This window comes from Stenella coeruleoalba (assembly GCF_951394435.1).
Source record: "Stenella coeruleoalba genome assembly, chromosome: 1".
Classification (NCBI taxonomy): domain Eukaryota; kingdom Metazoa; phylum Chordata; class Mammalia; order Artiodactyla; family Delphinidae; genus Stenella; species Stenella coeruleoalba.
In genome coordinates, this window is record NC_137169.1 from 125,642,301 (window position 1) to 125,659,104 (window position 16,804).

Consider the following 16,804-nt stretch of genomic DNA (forward strand, 5'->3'; position numbering starts at 1 on the left):
CCGCTGAGCCTGCGCGTCCGGAGCCTGTGCTCCGCAACGGGAGAGGCCACAACAGTGAGAGGCCCACGTACCGCAAAAAAAAAAAAAAAAAAAAAAAAAAATCTTATTGTAATATTTATAGAAAGTAAGTTATATCTCACGACGTGGGCTTTGGAATTCTAGTTACACCGCCTGCTACTTGTCTGATTTTTCACAAGTTTAACTCTAAACCTCAGTCCCTCATCTGTAAACTGGGGAATCATATTAATATTTACCTCGTAAGATATACAGGATTAACTGAAAAAATTCCATGTAAGACATTTAGCGCACTTCCCATCACCAGTCTTTGCACAGGAAATCCTAGAAAAGTGTGAATGATTCTGGTTCACTTGGGGGCAAACAGCCATTTCTGCACCGAGAAGTCCTGCTGTGAGGCGGACGGACCGTACTCACTGTGCACCGAGGTTGGACAAGCGCGCTGCCGCCCGCTTCCTAGTCCTAGCCCACCCGAGGGCGGGCGCCCCGGCCGCCCAGATTCCGCGCCCCCTGCGCTGCTATGGCCGCGCCCAGCTCAGTGCGCGCAGCCCGGAGGGCGGGCCCGTTGCCTAGGAGATGCGAGCTCGGATCCGCGCTACGGGCGCGCGCTTCCGGGAGGACGTGCTTGCGCGGCGCCCGGCAGCCAATCAGAGGGCGGGGCGCGCGTTCAAACCGCTGGCCGGCGGCGGAGGCGTGAGCGGCGCGGGAAGGCCTGGGGCCTGCTAGGTGGGGTACGCGAGGTAGGTGTTGCGGCCTGGGGGCGGCGCGTCGGTGCGGGCGGCGGCGGGGGGCGGCCGAGCGGCTCGGGAGTCCGGGCGGGGCGGGGCAGGGGTCCTCCAGGGGTACGGGGCGGGGGGTCCCCAGGAGGGACAGGGGCGGGACCGGGCCTCGTCCTTCGCGCCGCTGCCCCCGCCGGGGCCGCCTTCGGGGCGCGTCGCTGTCTCGGTCCCGGCGTGACCGCTGAGAACCGGTCCCGGGGTCTGGGCCCCTCTTCCCTCCGGTCTCACAGCGACCACCCCCCCCCCCCAAAAAAAAAACAAAGAGCCATCTCGTTCCGTGTAAGTAGCAGCGGGTTTTCAGCTGCGGTTGAAGGTCCGCAATCTCTTCTTGCCTTTGTATTTGCTTCCGTAACAGGAAGATTCCCTGCTTTTAGTTAAAAGGTGATGGGAGATGCTTAGGTCCTGGTGAAGTTTCCGGTAATGATTGTTAGTGATTTAGAACTTTCAAAGACTTACTTGAAAGTGAACCTCTGTTATTTTGTTCCTTCAGAGCCGTAATCTCTGGGGTCGACTTTAAAAATACAGCAGCCAGTTGCTGGATTAGCAGGAAGAGTCCGTGTGGGAGCAGCAGAGAACTGCAGCTCAGGGCGAGCTCGCTGGAGCAGAAAGGGTGGACCAGTCCAGAGCAGAGGAGAGGGGCTTGTCTGTCCCGGCACCTCCCAGGTAGTGTGGGCTCCGTGAGACCACCCATGGAGTCACAGGGTTGTCTTGTTTCATATAAAAGTTATGTTTGTGCTATACTGTAGCCTATGAAGTGTGCAATAGTATTGTGTCTAAAAAAACAATGTATATACCTTCATTTAAAACACTTTAATGGTAAAAATGCTAACCATCATCAGAGCCTTCAGTGCGTCCTAGTAGTAACATCAAAGACCGCTGATCACACATCACCATAACAAGTAGGGGGCTAATGAAAAAGTTTGAGATATTGTGAGAATTACCAAAACGTGACGCAGACATGAGGTGAGCCGATGCAGCTGGGAAAATGGCTCTGACTTGCTGATGCAGGGTTGCCACAAACCTTTAGTTTGTAAAAAGCTCAGTATCTGTATGGGGCAGCAAAGCGCCTAAGACAGGTCTGCCTGTGTGAAGAAAAGGAGGGAATTGAACGACAGTCGGGGTGGTGGTCACCTCCTAGTGGCTGAGCTGCGCATCTTCTCATTGGCTGGGCGGTTGCTATAGGCGACGAGGAAACCTTTCTTCCTCTTTGCTCTGGGACGTGAAGTAGCTTCTTCCTGTAGAGTCTGTAAAACATGGCAAGGGATAAAGCGTGCGAGCTGCTCTTTAGATCCCCCAGTTCTATTTTAAATGAGGTTTCCTTTATTTACTTTCACAATGAAATATGTGTCAATGATCAGGTGTCATTTTACAAGTTCGAATCAGGCATGCAAATGTAAAGACTTGTTTACATCAATATAACCAGTTTGATTCAGCGTTGACTAGAACCCAGACCTCTTAGCTGTTACTGCAGTTCTCTTTTCTCTTAAACATGAATGCTGGATCGCTACTGTTGACACATAGTTAAATACATTCCTGTCTACTTTGTTGTCTAACTGCTAGAGGGCAGGCTGTCTACTTAACTAATCTTGCATAATTTTTCTCAGCACAAGCAATTAATTTACAGCACTTATTTTTATTGTCTCTGCTACTTATTTGGGAATAATCTGTCTGTGACACCTCTCAAACTCATCTCTCTGAGGCATTCTTGCATGTAACGTGCATTCAGCTGATGTAGAAGTGCTTCACTCCAGTCTTTAACTTTGGTGCTGGAGTGTCCCCGTTAGTCCCCCTCCCTGCTCCCCAAGCTGGGGGTACTTAAAAAAAAAACCTTTGCTGACATGTTCTCTTTTCTAACATTTACCATCTTAACCGTTTTTAAGTGTACATCCTTAGATATATTCATATTGTTGTGTGGTCGTCACTACCATCGTAAATCTGAAGCTCTATACCTGTTAAACACTAACTCTCTGTTCTCCCCTCCCGCAGATCCCCCAGGCAGCTTTCTGTCTATGGTTTTAACTACTGTATGTACTTGATATGAGTGATGTCATGTGTTCTTTGTCTTTTTGTGACTGGCTTATTTCACTTAGCATAACATCCTCGAGGTTCATCCATATTGTAGCATATTGCAGAATGTCCTTACTTTTAAAAGATGAATAATATTTCATCGTATGAATATACCACATTTTGGTAAGCCGTTCATTGGTCAGTGGACACTTGGGTTGCTTCCCCATTTTAGCTATTGTGGATAATGCCGCTATGAACATGAGCATAAGGATATCTCTTCGAGACCCTGCTTTCATTTCTTTTGGGTCTATATCCAGAAGTGGAATTGCTAGGTCATGTGGTAATTTCAATTTTTTGAGGACTGTCCATACTGTTTTCCATAGTGGCTGTACCATTTTGCATCAGCAGTACACAAGGGTACCAGTTTCTTCACATCCTTGTCAACACTTGTTTTTTTTGATAGTAGCCATTCTAATGAGCTAGTGATGTGGCATCTCATTATAGTTTTGATTTGCTTTTCCCTAGTGATTAGTGATGTTGAGCATCTTTTTATGTGCTTGTTGGCCATTCTTATGTCTTTGACATGTGCTTTTTTTTTCTTTTTTTGGCTGTGCCACACAGCATGCGGGATCTTCGTTCCCTGACCAGGGATCGAACCTGTGCCCCCTGCAGTGGAAGTGCGAAGTCTTAACCACTGGACCACCAGGGAAGCCCCCGACATGTGCTTTTTACATCTTTAAAGTCACCTGGTACATTTGACCTGATAGCAGTGTTATCTGTGCATTACTTCTAGACTAAGGAAATGAAAGCAGGGGTCTTGCCTTTGAAAATCCATAGTATCCATCAGAGGGCCTGGCACCTCATGGGAGCTCAGCTGAGTAATGATTGTAGGTAATGACTGTAAGCTCTTTGAGGTCGGAGGTTTGTCTGAAGCTGCATGGGAACAATATCTGAGCTGGAGATCATGACCCACTCTGATGTATTGCTCTGAGCAGTTACTTTCACCATGGAAGGTTCTCATGTTTTTACGGCCTATTCGTAGTCTGTGCCATCTAAATTTTATTTATTTAATTTTAGCAGATAGTTTTGGAAACTGATGCAGAAGGAATGGCCGGAAGTTAAATGAACGTCCGAAGAAGAGCTTAAAGTTTCTTCAGTAACATCCTTTCTAAAAATAACTTGTTGCCACAATGTCAGTTTACACTGCACAGAGTAGAAATGACAGCAATATCCTTGGTATCCCTTCTGCCCCAAAGAGTTCATCGCTGCCTGTTCTCCCCCACGGTAGCAGGCTGAAGCAGCATTCAAAGTCGGATATGTCGGAACGTGAAAATGATGATCCGTTATTGATATCCGCAAGTAAAACCAGAGACATAAATAGCACTTATGTTATCTCTGCCTGTAAAAAAACGGAAGATACACCCCTTCCCCCTAACCCTGTGGGTAGGTTAACACTTCAGAGGAGAGTGGCAAGGAGCAAAGAACCCTCTCTGCTTGGTGAGTTGGGAGACACAACTGTGAAAACAGCAGACACATGTCTTGCGTTACAACGTCGGGCTAAGCCAGATGCTGTGGAAAAGTGGAAAGCAGCGCAGAATGTGGGAGGTAAAGGAGAGGACGATTGTGCTTCACCAGAAACTAGTATAAATGCAAAGGCTGTAAATAATGATAGAAACTTTCTTGCCACACCTTCTGTACCTTTAGCTGCAGACCCAAAAGACCCTGAAGTGAAGGCTGGTGGGAAATACAAAGAAACGCTTTCCACTGTTGGTGGGGCAGACGAAAATGTTGCCCTTAAGTCCCTAAGTGATAGACCACCCGCTGGTTCCCAGAGTCAGACTGAAGCTGTTAGATCAGGACGCTTGGCAACAAAACCTATTCAGAGCAAGTTGGACATCAGAGTGTCAGGAACAGGAAGCTTACATCACAGAAGTGCTGGGAAGGATGGTGCGAAACTTGCACCTAAATCTGAAAGCTTAGAGAAAAGAACACCTTCGAAGTGTGTTACAGAGCACAGATCGACACCAAAGCGTGGCATTCCTCAGTTTAAGAGCCCAGCTGCGTCAGTTCTGAAAAACAGGATGCTTACCCTTCAAGTTAAACAAAGGCCGAAAAGTTCTCTTCTCGCAAATAAAAGGGAACGGTCACGAGAAAATATATTCCTTCTTGAAGAAGAAACTGCACTTCGGAGAACCTCTACAGAAACAGACCCCCTAAAAGTGGAAAACAGTCAAGTGACGGTGGCAGTCAGAGTCAGGCCTTTCAGCACGCGGTACGTTCCCCTTTCTGTCTAAGGCCAGGCTGGTGGCGTGGGGCGTGTCCAGTTCCTCTCTGCCTTTGGGAAGTCAGTGTGTTCGTGCATTTTCAAACTGGCTGGTGATTCTTTTATATAGATAGAACTTCTCGGTTCAGTTGTAGTATGTGGATTATTTTTGATGATTGGCTGTGAAATTAAAGAATCGAAATCACCGTATTTTGCAGACGTAAGTTTCTCTGGCTATGCTGCTTTTTAAAAGTCTGAATGACTTCAGTCTAACGCAGTCTGCTTTCAGATCTGTAATGTACGGTGGGATCTCTACCTTTCCCTTGAAAAGAGCTACAGCAGGTACTCGTTCCCCAAAGAGGTCCTTCCAAAACCCTTTCCAGAGTGGTGGTCACCCCCTCATCATCTCTGCTATGTGGTGGTTATACGCTCATTTATTAGATTAGATTTTTTAAAAAAATAAATTTATTTATTTATTTTTGGCTGTGTTGGGTTTTCGTTTCTGTGCGCGGGCTTTCTCTAGTTGTGGCGAGCGGGGGCTACTCTTCATCGCGGTGTGCGGGCTTCTCATTGTAGTGGCTTCTCTTGTTGTGGAGCACAGGCTCTAGACATGCAGGCTCAGTAGTTGTGCCTCACGGGCTTAGTTGCTCCGCGGCATGTGGGATCTTCCCAGACCAGGACTCGAAGCCGTGTCCCCTACATTGGCAGGCAGATTCTCAACCACTGCGCCACCAGGGAAGCCCTAGATTTGATTTTGATGGCAAAAAAAAATCTCTCCCCAAAAGTGCTTGTGGGTGAGACACTCAAAGATTGCAGGTTGTGCTGAAAAAGACGACCCGCCCAGTGTGAATGTGGCATCTGGTTATCTTTACATTCTTGGAGAGATGACTGTGAAGACTTCACAGAGTCAGTAGTTTTTAACTCTGTTGTGGACCTAAGTGAGCTAGAGGAGGGTATGGTGACCCGGCAGTGCAGACGGACCTCTGGTTTGAACCTAAATGGCCAGCAGTTAAGGCAAGTTTCAGAGGACTGTGGGCCTTTTAGCTGAAAATGTGGGGTCAGTGATAAGGGGAGAGAACTCAGTACCAAAGAGCCTCAAGACTGTGCGGGGAAGAGGGGCAGAAGGGACAAGCCCGGGATGGGTGGCTGCCCTGGAGAGGATGGAGCGAGGGACCACGTGCTGATTCCAGACCCAGCAGGCGCACCTGTAGCAGGCCCGCGGGGGAGGATGAGGGAGGTGGTTTCCGCAGTAGTTTCTGATCGAAAGCAGAGTTGGGGGCAGAAGGAGAGACCTGGGGCCAGACAAGGACTGATATTGTTTTTCTGCAGCTCTGGAGCCAGTGAAAGATTTCCTACTAAGTCTTAGGTGGAAGAAGGATGGACCCAAAGAGATAATTTAAAGGATGAGGGACCTTTGGATTCATAGAAACGTAACTGGTAGCCCAAAGACGCTTATGGTTCAGACTTGTATCTAACTGAGTTTGTTGAAATTGTGTTTCTTACCAGCTTTATATAGATTTGTACCTCCAAAATTTCTTTATAATATATTCAAACAAGTTTCCAGGTTTGAACTGCTGAGACAGGTAGATTATAGTAGGCAGGATGAGAAAAGGGAGAGCTTAAGAGAAAAAGGAAAAAGATGGAAAATCCTGTAAAAGTAGGGGGCATTTTTCCAGACAAGCAATCTGGAACTCCGTTTTCCCTTTGAGCAGTGGCACTGGAGCTGCAGGAAATAGATTTTGGAAACTCACTATCATTACGTGTGCTGGTCTGGAGTAATGTTGTTATTTAACTAGTTTGAGGTCCTTATTACATTCTGTGGGAATAATACTCAGAATAATTATAGTAACGATATTTTTCTCTGTGCTTCTTTTTAAAGAGAGAAGAGTGAAGAAACATCCCAGGTGGTCTTCCTGAACGGGGAAGAAATAGCTGTGGAACATCCCAGCATGAGACAGGTGTACAGTTTTGTTTACGACCTTTCCTTCTGGTCCGTTGATGAGTGTCATCCCCGCTTCGCGAGCCAGACGGCCGTGTACGAGGCACTGGCAGCCCCGCTCCTGGAACAGGCCTTCGAAGGCTTCAACACCTGTCTCTTTGCTTATGGTCAGACTGGCTCTGGAAAGTCCTATACGTAAGTTGTATCATAAGTCCGATTATCCAGAAATGTTTACATTTTTTGTGCGAAGCAGCATAGTTTAATAGAAAGAATATAGTTTTGCACCCAGGCCTGGGTGCAAATCTCACTGTTTTACATACTAGTTCTGCAAACCTGGGCAAGTTACTTTGTCTCTGGGTTTCTGTTTATGTGTGAGATATTGTTTCGTTGGCCCCATTTTACTATAAACTCTTTCTTGTGTAAACTGAAGCCCAGAGAGGTTAATTGGAAGTATTGTTGTGAGAATTACAAGCAAGTCATCTGATCAACGGTATGGTAATAATACCTGTCCTAGAAGGAAATACTCAAATTTTAATAGTAGCTAGCACTTATTAAGTTTTTACTGTGTTCCAGGCCCTGTGCTAAAGGCTCTGAATTAGATAGTTCTTATTTATTCCCATTTTACAGAAGAGGAAATTGAGGTTTAATTTCTCCCCAAAGAACTTAAAAACCTAATTAGTTTTACTTCCTCCCTATTCATAATGTATTTTCCAGGATGATGGGATTTAGTGAAGAACCAGGAATAATTCCAAGATTCTGTGAAGGTCTTTTTGCCGAAATAGCCAAAAAACAAACCCAGGAGGTATGTTCTCATACTATCCGTAAGCCTTCTTATTAGACTAGAAAACGGTCAAACCAGTTAAAGTCGGAATCGTGGCCACTGAGGAACTGCTCAGCAGAAGATGTTGTAACTTCTGGTCGCTCTCCTTTCGGACAGTGGTTTGGGGGATGGGGGCTCCAGACTCAGAGGCGGTTCCTCCTGCTGGACAGGGATGCAGGGTCCTCTCTTCCGCCTTCTCTGCCCAATCACCTCCATGGGTGTGGGGTGCACGTGGCGGTAGTTACGCCCCGTCGTGCGTGTCTGCAGTGGGGCGGCAGCCCGGCCTTCCCTAAGGACGGCAGGCATCAGCATTAGGACGGCGACAGTAGGCGAGAGGGGAGTGACGTGCAGATTCAGCCCGGAGTGGAGGTCACAGCCTCGCTCGTGCCCCGCACTGCCCCCGTGCCGGGTGCCCACGCCCCCTCACCTGGTCCTAGTGCGGCCAGCTGTTTGCCGGGCAGCCCGTTAGACCAGTTTTTCCGAAACTCGCTTGAGGGTAAGAGCGCCTAGGAGTGTGTGTGGGTGTACTTGCTGAAGAGCTTCTGGAGATTCTGGCTCAGCTGGTGTAGAGGGCAGCCTGGGAATTTCTAATTTTCATACTTTTCCTCTAGTGGTTCTTATGATAAGGGGACTTGGGAAAATGTTGTGCTGTACTTGGGAGCACGGAGTGGAAAGACCCGGTGCCCGTAGTGAAGAGAGTGTGATGGAGAAACGGGCCAGTACACAGTCGGGTACGGTCACTGAGATGCTAAATAAAGTGAAGTAAATACTAGGTTAGGATGAGGGCGGCGGCTATGGGAACAGGTAAGCTGGGGGCACGGGGTCCTTAGAGGAGGCGTGGCCCGTGGGTTAGGCCCCTCTGTTTAGCATCTGTTTTGTTTAGAGGTGGTGGAAGCCAGGGAGGGAGAGCAGGCGAAGGCGAGGGGTCTCTGGAGTGATCACGGGTCTGGGGGCCTCCAGTTGTGGGGAGCGACTTTGTCAGTGAGCGGAACACATGAAACGGTTCAGAGCGTGGACTTTGGAGATGGCTTGAGCTGGAATCCAGGTTCCACACTTCCATGCTGGAAGTGTGACCTCGAGCAATGTGCTTAACTTCTCTGAGTGCCTCAGCACAGAGCCTGGGGACGAGGAGGACGTTCTCCTAGGTTTGCTGTGTGAAATGTGCTCTGTGTGAAAGGTTTTGAACAGTGCCCGCCACATAGAGAGCCCAGCGAAGTGACTGTGGTTTTCTCAATTTGGGATCATTCAGGATGGTAGAAGATAACAGCACGCGGGTGGGGGTCTCGGAGGTGGGTATAGCCACAGATGCCAGGCGCCTCGAAGGAGCAGACAAAGCACGATCCTCTGCGACGTGACCTCTGCACCTTTCGCAGCTCCCCTCCCACAGCATGGAAGCCCCATAACACAGTACACTGTTTTATATATAATAGACATTAATGCATGTTTGTTGAATTCTGAGCCCCAATACCTGTATCCACAGCCCTTGTAAATAACCTGTAATTGCATGGGTTCACCTGTACCTGATCTCTACCCGGAAGTGCTTTGTTCCTCTCCCGGGACGCTAACTGTATCGTTCTGTCTGTGTTACTCAAGTGCTGTGTTGCATCTCCAATTAGACTGTGAGTTCTCTGAGGATGAAGCCTGTCCAGTTCGCCTCAGGTTCTCCCACGGCACCTAGAAGAGTGCTGTGTGCCTGATAGGCCTAATAAATATTTGGCGAATTGAACCTACATCTCTTTGATCTCCCTTGAAGCTTCTAGTTTCGTTAGCGCTGGGTGTTTGCTGACTCACTTTGGGCCTGTAGATGAAATTTATTTCGCTAACAAGGAAACATGCCCTAACTCAGAAAAGCTACATGGAAGCAAATTTTCCCTTTTTGGCTTTTATACCTTGTCTTTCAGAGTCAAAAGGAGGAGAAGCTCAGCTCTACTGAGTCTGGTGATTGTTTTTTGCCGCAATCTGGAATCACAATCTGATTTAAGATCCGCACTTAGCAGATCCCGTGTTCGCCCACGGGTCCAGCTCGCTGCGTCTCTCATGCCTCACATCCTTTTCTCCTCCTTCCCCAGCCTCTCTGGCACCGGCATCTCCCCTTTCTGATTGGCCGTTTTATCTATGGTCATGATTTCTCATTTTGGTTCTTAATTTTCTATTGCTCTGTCTTATCTGTTGGAGGGTATGTTATGTTTCTCTGAGATGGAAACTCGTGGGCGAGAACCTTGCCATATACTTCTGTATATCCTTCTCATATAGTCCAAAGCCATGCACATACTAAGGTGAATTGAATTAGGTGAATTTCCTAGAAGTTAGTAAGAAATGCAAGGACTTTTGTTGTTGAAATTTTCCTATATTAAGATAAAATTCACCTAACATAAAATTGACCATCTTAAAATATAAAACTCAGTGGCATTTAGTACATTTATAATGTCGTGCAACCACCACCTCTATCTGGGTCTAAAAAAATTTTCATCACCCTCAGAGACCATCCATGTACCATTAAGTAGTTATAACCCATTTCCCTCCCCTCAGCCCCTACTTTCTGTCTCTGTGGCTTTACCTATTCTGGACGTTTCCTGTAAGTGGAATATCATGCAGCATGAGGTTCATCAGTGTTACAGCATGTATTGACACTTCATTCCTTTTTATGGCTGAGTAATATGCCGTTGCATATATGCGCCACGTCTTCCTTATCAGTTGATGGGCATTTAGGCTGTTTCCATCTTTTGGCTTTTGTAATACTGTTGCTATTACAATACACAGTTGTACAGTTGTGTACAATTTTTATTTGAGTAATTTTAAAAAATACTGATTTATTTGGCTATGTCGGGTCTTAGTTGCGGAACGCAGGATCTTTCCTTGCGGTGCGTGGACTCTCTGTTGTGCGCACGGGCTTCTCTCTCGGTGTGGCGTGTGGGCTGCAGAGCGCGCAGGCTCAGTAGTTGCGGCGTTTGCTTAGTTGCCCCGTGGCAACTAAGTGGGATCTTAGTTCCCCGATCAGGGATCGAACCCATGTCCCCTGCATTGGAAGGCGGATTTTTAACCACTGGACCACCAGGGAAGTCCCTATTTGAGTAATTTTTAATTTGAATTTATTTGTAATTCTTTTGGGTAGATAGGAGTGAAATTGCTGGGTTATACAGTAATTCTGTGCTTAACCTTTTGAGGAACTGCCCACTGTTTTCCACGACATTTGCACCATTTAACACTCCCACCAGCAACACTGGAGGGTTCTGATTTCTCCACATGCTCATCAGCATTCGTTGTTTTCCGTTTCCTTCATTACAGCCATCCTAGTGGGTGTGAAGTGGTTTCTTACCATGGCTTTGATTTGCATTTCCCTACTGACTTGTGATGTTGGACACCTTTCCATGTGCTTGTTGACTATTTGTGTATCTTTTTTGCAGAAATGTCTGTTCAGTCCTTTGCCTATTTTTTAATTGGTTGTTTGTCTTTCTGTTGTTGAATTGTAAGAGTTCTTTATATATTCTGGTTACTAGACTGTTATCAGATATGATTTGTAAAAAGTGCGAGAACTTTTCAAATAAATTGTATGCTGTGTTTCTGTTCCTGCTAGGTCAGCTATCACCTTGAAATGAGCTTCTTTGAAGTATATAATGAAAAAATTCACGACCTTCTGGTTTGTAAAGGTGAAAATGGGCAGAGAAAGCAAACAGTAAGATTTAAAAACTTACTTGTTTTTAATTTGTTTTTATTGATGCATATAATTATATTGGTTCTCAAGATGATATATAGCTTAATTACTAAAATGCATATGATAGCAAATGCTTGAGATCTAGTCTAACTATGTTGCTATTTACTAAATAAGCTGAACATTATTGTTAGTGGACATTAAACTAGTTATGAACTGTAACCTCATTTTACTTAAGCAAGTATTGTGTAGAAGTTAAAGATAAAACATTCTAAGATTTAGTTGGACCACTTATGTCAAATACCAAATTCCTAAAAGTCTGCAAAGCCAAAAAAGAATAAAAGTCTAAAAAACTGTATTGTTATTGTAGAGTATGTATTTCACTCGATTATTTAGCAAATTGATATCTTATAGCTCACATTTTCTGTGAAGTAGAAAGTTTCACAAAGGCGTAAACTTTTTAAACAACCGCTATTAGAATTAAAAACTTCTGACTTTGGAAAGGGCTGTGGAGAGCGAGAAGCTAACATCTGAAGAGGTCACTTGACTCGCTCAAGGTCGTGCAGTCTGCTTTTGGCAGCATCAAGAGACTCACACAAAACTTGGCGTTTCCTTCTCTGACTTCTACGTGTTCTTAAATTTCTGCTCACAAAGTTTAAAATGTATAATGGAAAACGGAAAAAAATGTTAACTGTCTGAAATTTATTGCACGTATTTTAGAAAGCTATTTGAAAGCATATAAACAATAGCTACGGCAGGACTTAGGAATAAAAAACTAGTAAGATATTTGATGTTATGGTATGTTGTCAGATACTGTGCAGATGTGAACAGTTTGTGGTCTTGAGGCAGTTTCCTAGTGCATTACAGATGTGTTTCTGTGAGGACCTTTATATTTATTTCCGGGTAGAGACAAATCTCTTTACCGTAGACTCGAAATATAGAAAAAGAAGGTCATTTGAAATTCTCTTTTATATGAAGTATTTGCCTTGCTGTTAACGTGCCTCATGTTTGCCCACAGCTGAGAGTGCGGGAGCACCCGGCCTCCGGCCCCTACGTCGAGGGCCTGTCCACGTGAGTGTGTGCAGCCAGGGCCCGTGACCGCTGTGCTCCTGGCGGCCTCCCCAGCCGCGAAACGCTGCGTCACTACTTAGTCTTCTCCCCTTAATATTATCCAGTTAAATGTTCGTCTTTCCAAATAGAGTGTTAGCTGCTTGTTGTTATATTTGTTTATATCTCTCACGGCACCTGTGAAGTGCCTTGCGTAGAGCATTAATTATACTGTGTAGGAAATATTTGTCTTTCCTCCCTTTCCCCTGCTAACCCATTAAGTTAAGCCTTCCCTCTCGAGCCACTTTTTTTATGTTACTTTAAGCTGTGGAGGCGAGAAGGTGCTGAGCTCAATGTTTAGAGTTAGAAATATGCTGAGAGTCATTTATTTGGTTTTCAACTCCAAATGCTCTCTTTTTATATGTGTATATATATATATATATATATATATTTTTATAAATTTGTTTATTTTACTTGTTTTTGGCTGCGTTGGGTCTTCGTTGCTGAGCGCGGGCTTTCTCTAGTTGCGGCAAGCGGGGGCTACTCTTCGTTGCGGTGCGCGGGCTTCTCATTGCGGTGGCCTCTCTTGTTGCGGAGCACGGGCCCTAGGAGCAGCAGGCTTCAGTAGTTGCGGCACGTGGGCTTCAGAAGTTGCGGCATGTGGGCGCAGTAGTTGCGGCGCATGGGCTTAGTTGCTCCGCGGCATGTGGGCTCTTCCCGGACCAGGGCTCGAACCCGTGTCCCCTGCATTGGCAGGTGGATTCTTAACCATTGCGCCACCAGGGAAGTCCCAAATGCTTTCTTAAAGGAAAGGAAAAGTGGCTAGAAAAAATTCAGCTCCATTTAGTAAATCTGGGACAGTGCTGAGACCCATACACACCCGCACTACCACACCCATATATATGTGTACCTATACATATACCTGTACCTCTACCTATGCCTAACCACACCCACATATACAGGTACCTATACCTATGCCTTTCCCTATACATATGGGTTAAAGTTTATCTTTTGGTCTCATGATTTAGACTTGGATAGTACAATGTTAAGATGCTATAAGGTGCTTCATTATATTAAGAAAAATCATACTTCTTAAAATTTGTTAAAATGAAAACATTATTTTATTACCTCCCTTTTACAATGGAGAAAATGAAAGATTCTGTAAGAATCAGTATAGTAATACCTATGGATTATTCCACCGTGGTATTCGTGGAGTAATTATGTGGTTGAAAGGTGGCTGATGTTTTATAAGGACAGGAGTGTGATCATGAGTAAAACTGACTTTGTCCTTTGCTTTTGTGACATAGGAATGTTGTCAGCTCTTACTCTGATATCCAGGTAAGGTCCATTGTAATTGATCTTCTCTCCACTAGATAGAAAGATCAGTCATAAATATTCATAAATATTGCTGTTTGCATAAATAAAAGGTTAATTTATAAGGAACTGATTTTGTTTGTGTAAACTTTAAGCAAAAGAATTACTCTTATAAACGAAAAATTTAAATCGATCATCATGTCAGTTTAGAGTTATAGAAATAGCCTGTTAAAGGTATTATTTCCTCATTCAAATTTCTATGACAGAAAAAAAATAGACAATGGGAATGCAAATTCTTAAATAAGCATGTATTAATATTTTTATTTTATAAGCTGATCATAAATGTGTGTATATACGTGCTCACTCTACTTTGCTGTTCGTTACTTTGCTCCGGTGAGCCCCTGTCTGCAGGCCTGACCTCCTTCTCTCCTTTCTCACTAGATTTGGCTGGAACTGGGAAATAAGAGGAAGGCAACTGCGGCCACTGGCATGAATGACAAAAGCTCCCGCTCGCACTCAGTGTTCACCCTGGTGATGACCCAGACCAAGGTACTGTGTTGTTGATTCATTTCTTAGGTAAGATAGTCACTATATTCAAGTTTCATGTTTTCCTTATTTTCTCCTTTATTTTTTTATTTTTATCATCTTTATTGGAGTATAATTGCTTTACAGTGGTGTGTTAGTTTCTGCTTTATAACAAAGTGAATCAACCATATGCATACATATATCCCTATATCCCCTCCCTCTTGCATCTCCCTCCCACCCTCCCTACCCCACCCCTCTAGGTGGTCACAAAGCACTGAGCTGATCTCCCTGTGCTATGCGGCTGCCTCCCATTAGCTATCTATTTTACGTTTGGTAGTGTATATATGTCCATGCCTCTCTCTTCTTTAAATCAAAGGTAAAAGTCCAATCATATAAATATATAACATAATTGGATTTTAGGACATATACACAGTAACGCTGAGTGGCATATACAGGAGTATGTTTTTCTCACTGTTTTAAAAATCAGTAACATGATTATTAACTTATCATGATATTGATATTGTCATATCAATACGTGATAATATATTATCAACAATACATGATAATTGTACAGTATTTGAAAAAACATATCAGAAAGTAAAAGATTTTTAAATAATTCAGCCGTAGGGTTCCACTGCTCAAATGAAACCCCTCTAAAGAGTTTGGTATATAATCTTTCAGTTGTTTTACAATCACATGTAAACAAATTTACAAAATCTGCAACAATTTTATACTATTAAAATTACTTGCAAAACATTATTATTCACAGCTACATAATTTTCCTTTGACTGTTAAAATTCCTCAAATTTTTCTCTGCTGTTGGACATTTATGTTGCTTTTAAATGCTTTGCTACTTCAGGGCTGGGATGAACAGCACCTTTGTACATTAAGCCTTTTTTCTATCTGTGGCCGTTTCCTTAATATAATTGCGTAGTTATGGGTTTAGCCCTTTAAAGTCATTCCTTTTATTTTGCATAGTCTGAGCACTGCTCAATATGTTCTTATAAATCGTCACAGATTCAAGAAGGGATAGCTTCAAAAATAAGTGAGTGGTTTGTAATCTTGTCAAACTTTCCGTTTTGCAGACTTATATTGATGGCAAATCGTAAAAGAACTTATGATTTGTTATTTTACCATTTTTGGGTTTTTTTGCTGTACGCGGGCCTCTCACTGTGGTGGCCTCTCCCGTTGCGGAGCAACAGGCTCCGGACGCGCAGGCTCAGCAGCTATGGCTCACAGGTGCAGCCGCTCCACAGCATGTGGGATCTTCCCAGACTGGGGCACGAACCCGTGTCCCCTGCATCGGCAGGCGGACTCTTAACCACTGCGCCACCAGGGAAGCCCATGATGTGTTATTTTAATGTCCTTTTGTCCCAGACAGAATTTGTGGAAGGGGAAGAGCTGGATCACAGAATTCGGAGCCGCATAAACCTGGTGGACCTGGCGGGCAGTGAGCGCTGTTCCGAGACCCAAACGAGCGGGGAGCGGCTGAAGGTAAGGGTGAGCCCTCACGCTGGGGAGCTCAGTCCTGGCCACTTTTTTTAGGAGATTACTGGCTAAGCACATAATCTTTTTTTTTTTTATAAATTTATTTATTTATTTATGGCTGCGTTGGGTCTTTGTTGCTGCACGCGGGCTTTCTCTAGTTGCGGCGAGCGGGGGCCACTCTTCGTTGCGGTGCGCGGGCTTCTCATTGCGGTGGCTTCTCTTGTTGCGGAGCACAGGCTCTAGAGCACAGGCTCAGTAGTTGGGGCACACAGCCTCAGTAGTTGTGGCTCGTGGGCTCTAGAGTGCAGGCTCAGTAGTTGTGGCTCGTGGGCTCTAGAGTGCAGGCTCAGTAGTTGTGGCACACGGATTCAGTTGTTCTGCAGCATGTGGGATCTTCCCGGACCAGGGCTTGGACCCATGTTCCCTGCACTGGCAGGCGGTATTCCTAACCACTGCGCCACCAGGGATGTCCCTAAGTATGTTATCTTAACCAAGAATAGCCTCTCTGTCCCTGCACTTTATAGACTGTGTTGCTGAGACTTAAAGAGGAACCCGTAGTTCCTGGTTATGATTGCTTCTCAGAGTCAATTAGTAAATTTTGAGTTTGAAGAAAGTTGGTAGTTTATGGAAGAAAGTATTTCCTCAGTAATTATATGAAGGAAGAAATATATTTTGTGAAATACATTTATTGCTGGGCAGTTCCTTTCAGTTAAAATGTTTGATCTTGTCCCCAGGAAGGCGTGAGTATTAACAAGTCCCTGCTGACCCTGGGAAAGGTCATATCCGCGCTCTCCGAGCAGGCCAGCGGGAAGAGAACATTCATTCCTTACCGCGAGTCTGTCCTCACATGGCAAGTAGCTTTTGGAGTATAAGGAATTGTACAAAATAGAGTGAGTACTGCGGGGGAAAAGGGCATAGACTGACTTCATGTGACTCTGGGACAGAGCAGTGGTGAGCG

The 16,804-nt window shown here is 44.9% G+C and overlaps 1 protein-coding gene across 4 annotated transcripts in view; it reads left to right on the forward strand.

Annotated features, from left to right (window-relative positions):
• The first annotated feature begins 1,288 nt into the window (after nt 1–1,288).
• KIF14 (kinesin family member 14) overlaps nt 1,289–16,804 on the forward strand; it is a 51,701-nt gene continuing 36,185 nt past the window's right edge. For 3 of the 4 annotated variants that reach the window (XR_013830232.1, XM_079934677.1, XM_079934679.1), the window contains exons 1-10: nt 1,289–1,457; nt 3,879–5,073; nt 6,944–7,198; nt 7,718–7,805; nt 11,398–11,496; nt 12,491–12,543; nt 13,827–13,857; nt 14,275–14,382; nt 15,736–15,852; nt 16,581–16,696. Coding sequence is in view for 3 of the 4 variants with exons in the window: in XM_079934677.1 (XP_079790803.1) it covers nt 3,992–5,073; nt 6,944–7,198; nt 7,718–7,805; nt 11,398–11,496; nt 12,491–12,543; nt 13,827–13,857; nt 14,275–14,382; nt 15,736–15,852; nt 16,581–16,696 (1,949 nt within the window). In the remaining variant the exon portion in view is untranslated. The remainder of the gene's footprint in view (nt 1,458–3,878; nt 5,074–6,943; nt 7,199–7,717; nt 7,806–11,397; nt 11,497–12,490; nt 12,544–13,826; nt 13,858–14,274; nt 14,383–15,735; nt 15,853–16,580; nt 16,697–16,804) is intronic. The other variant, XM_079934678.1, reaches the window with a different exon arrangement.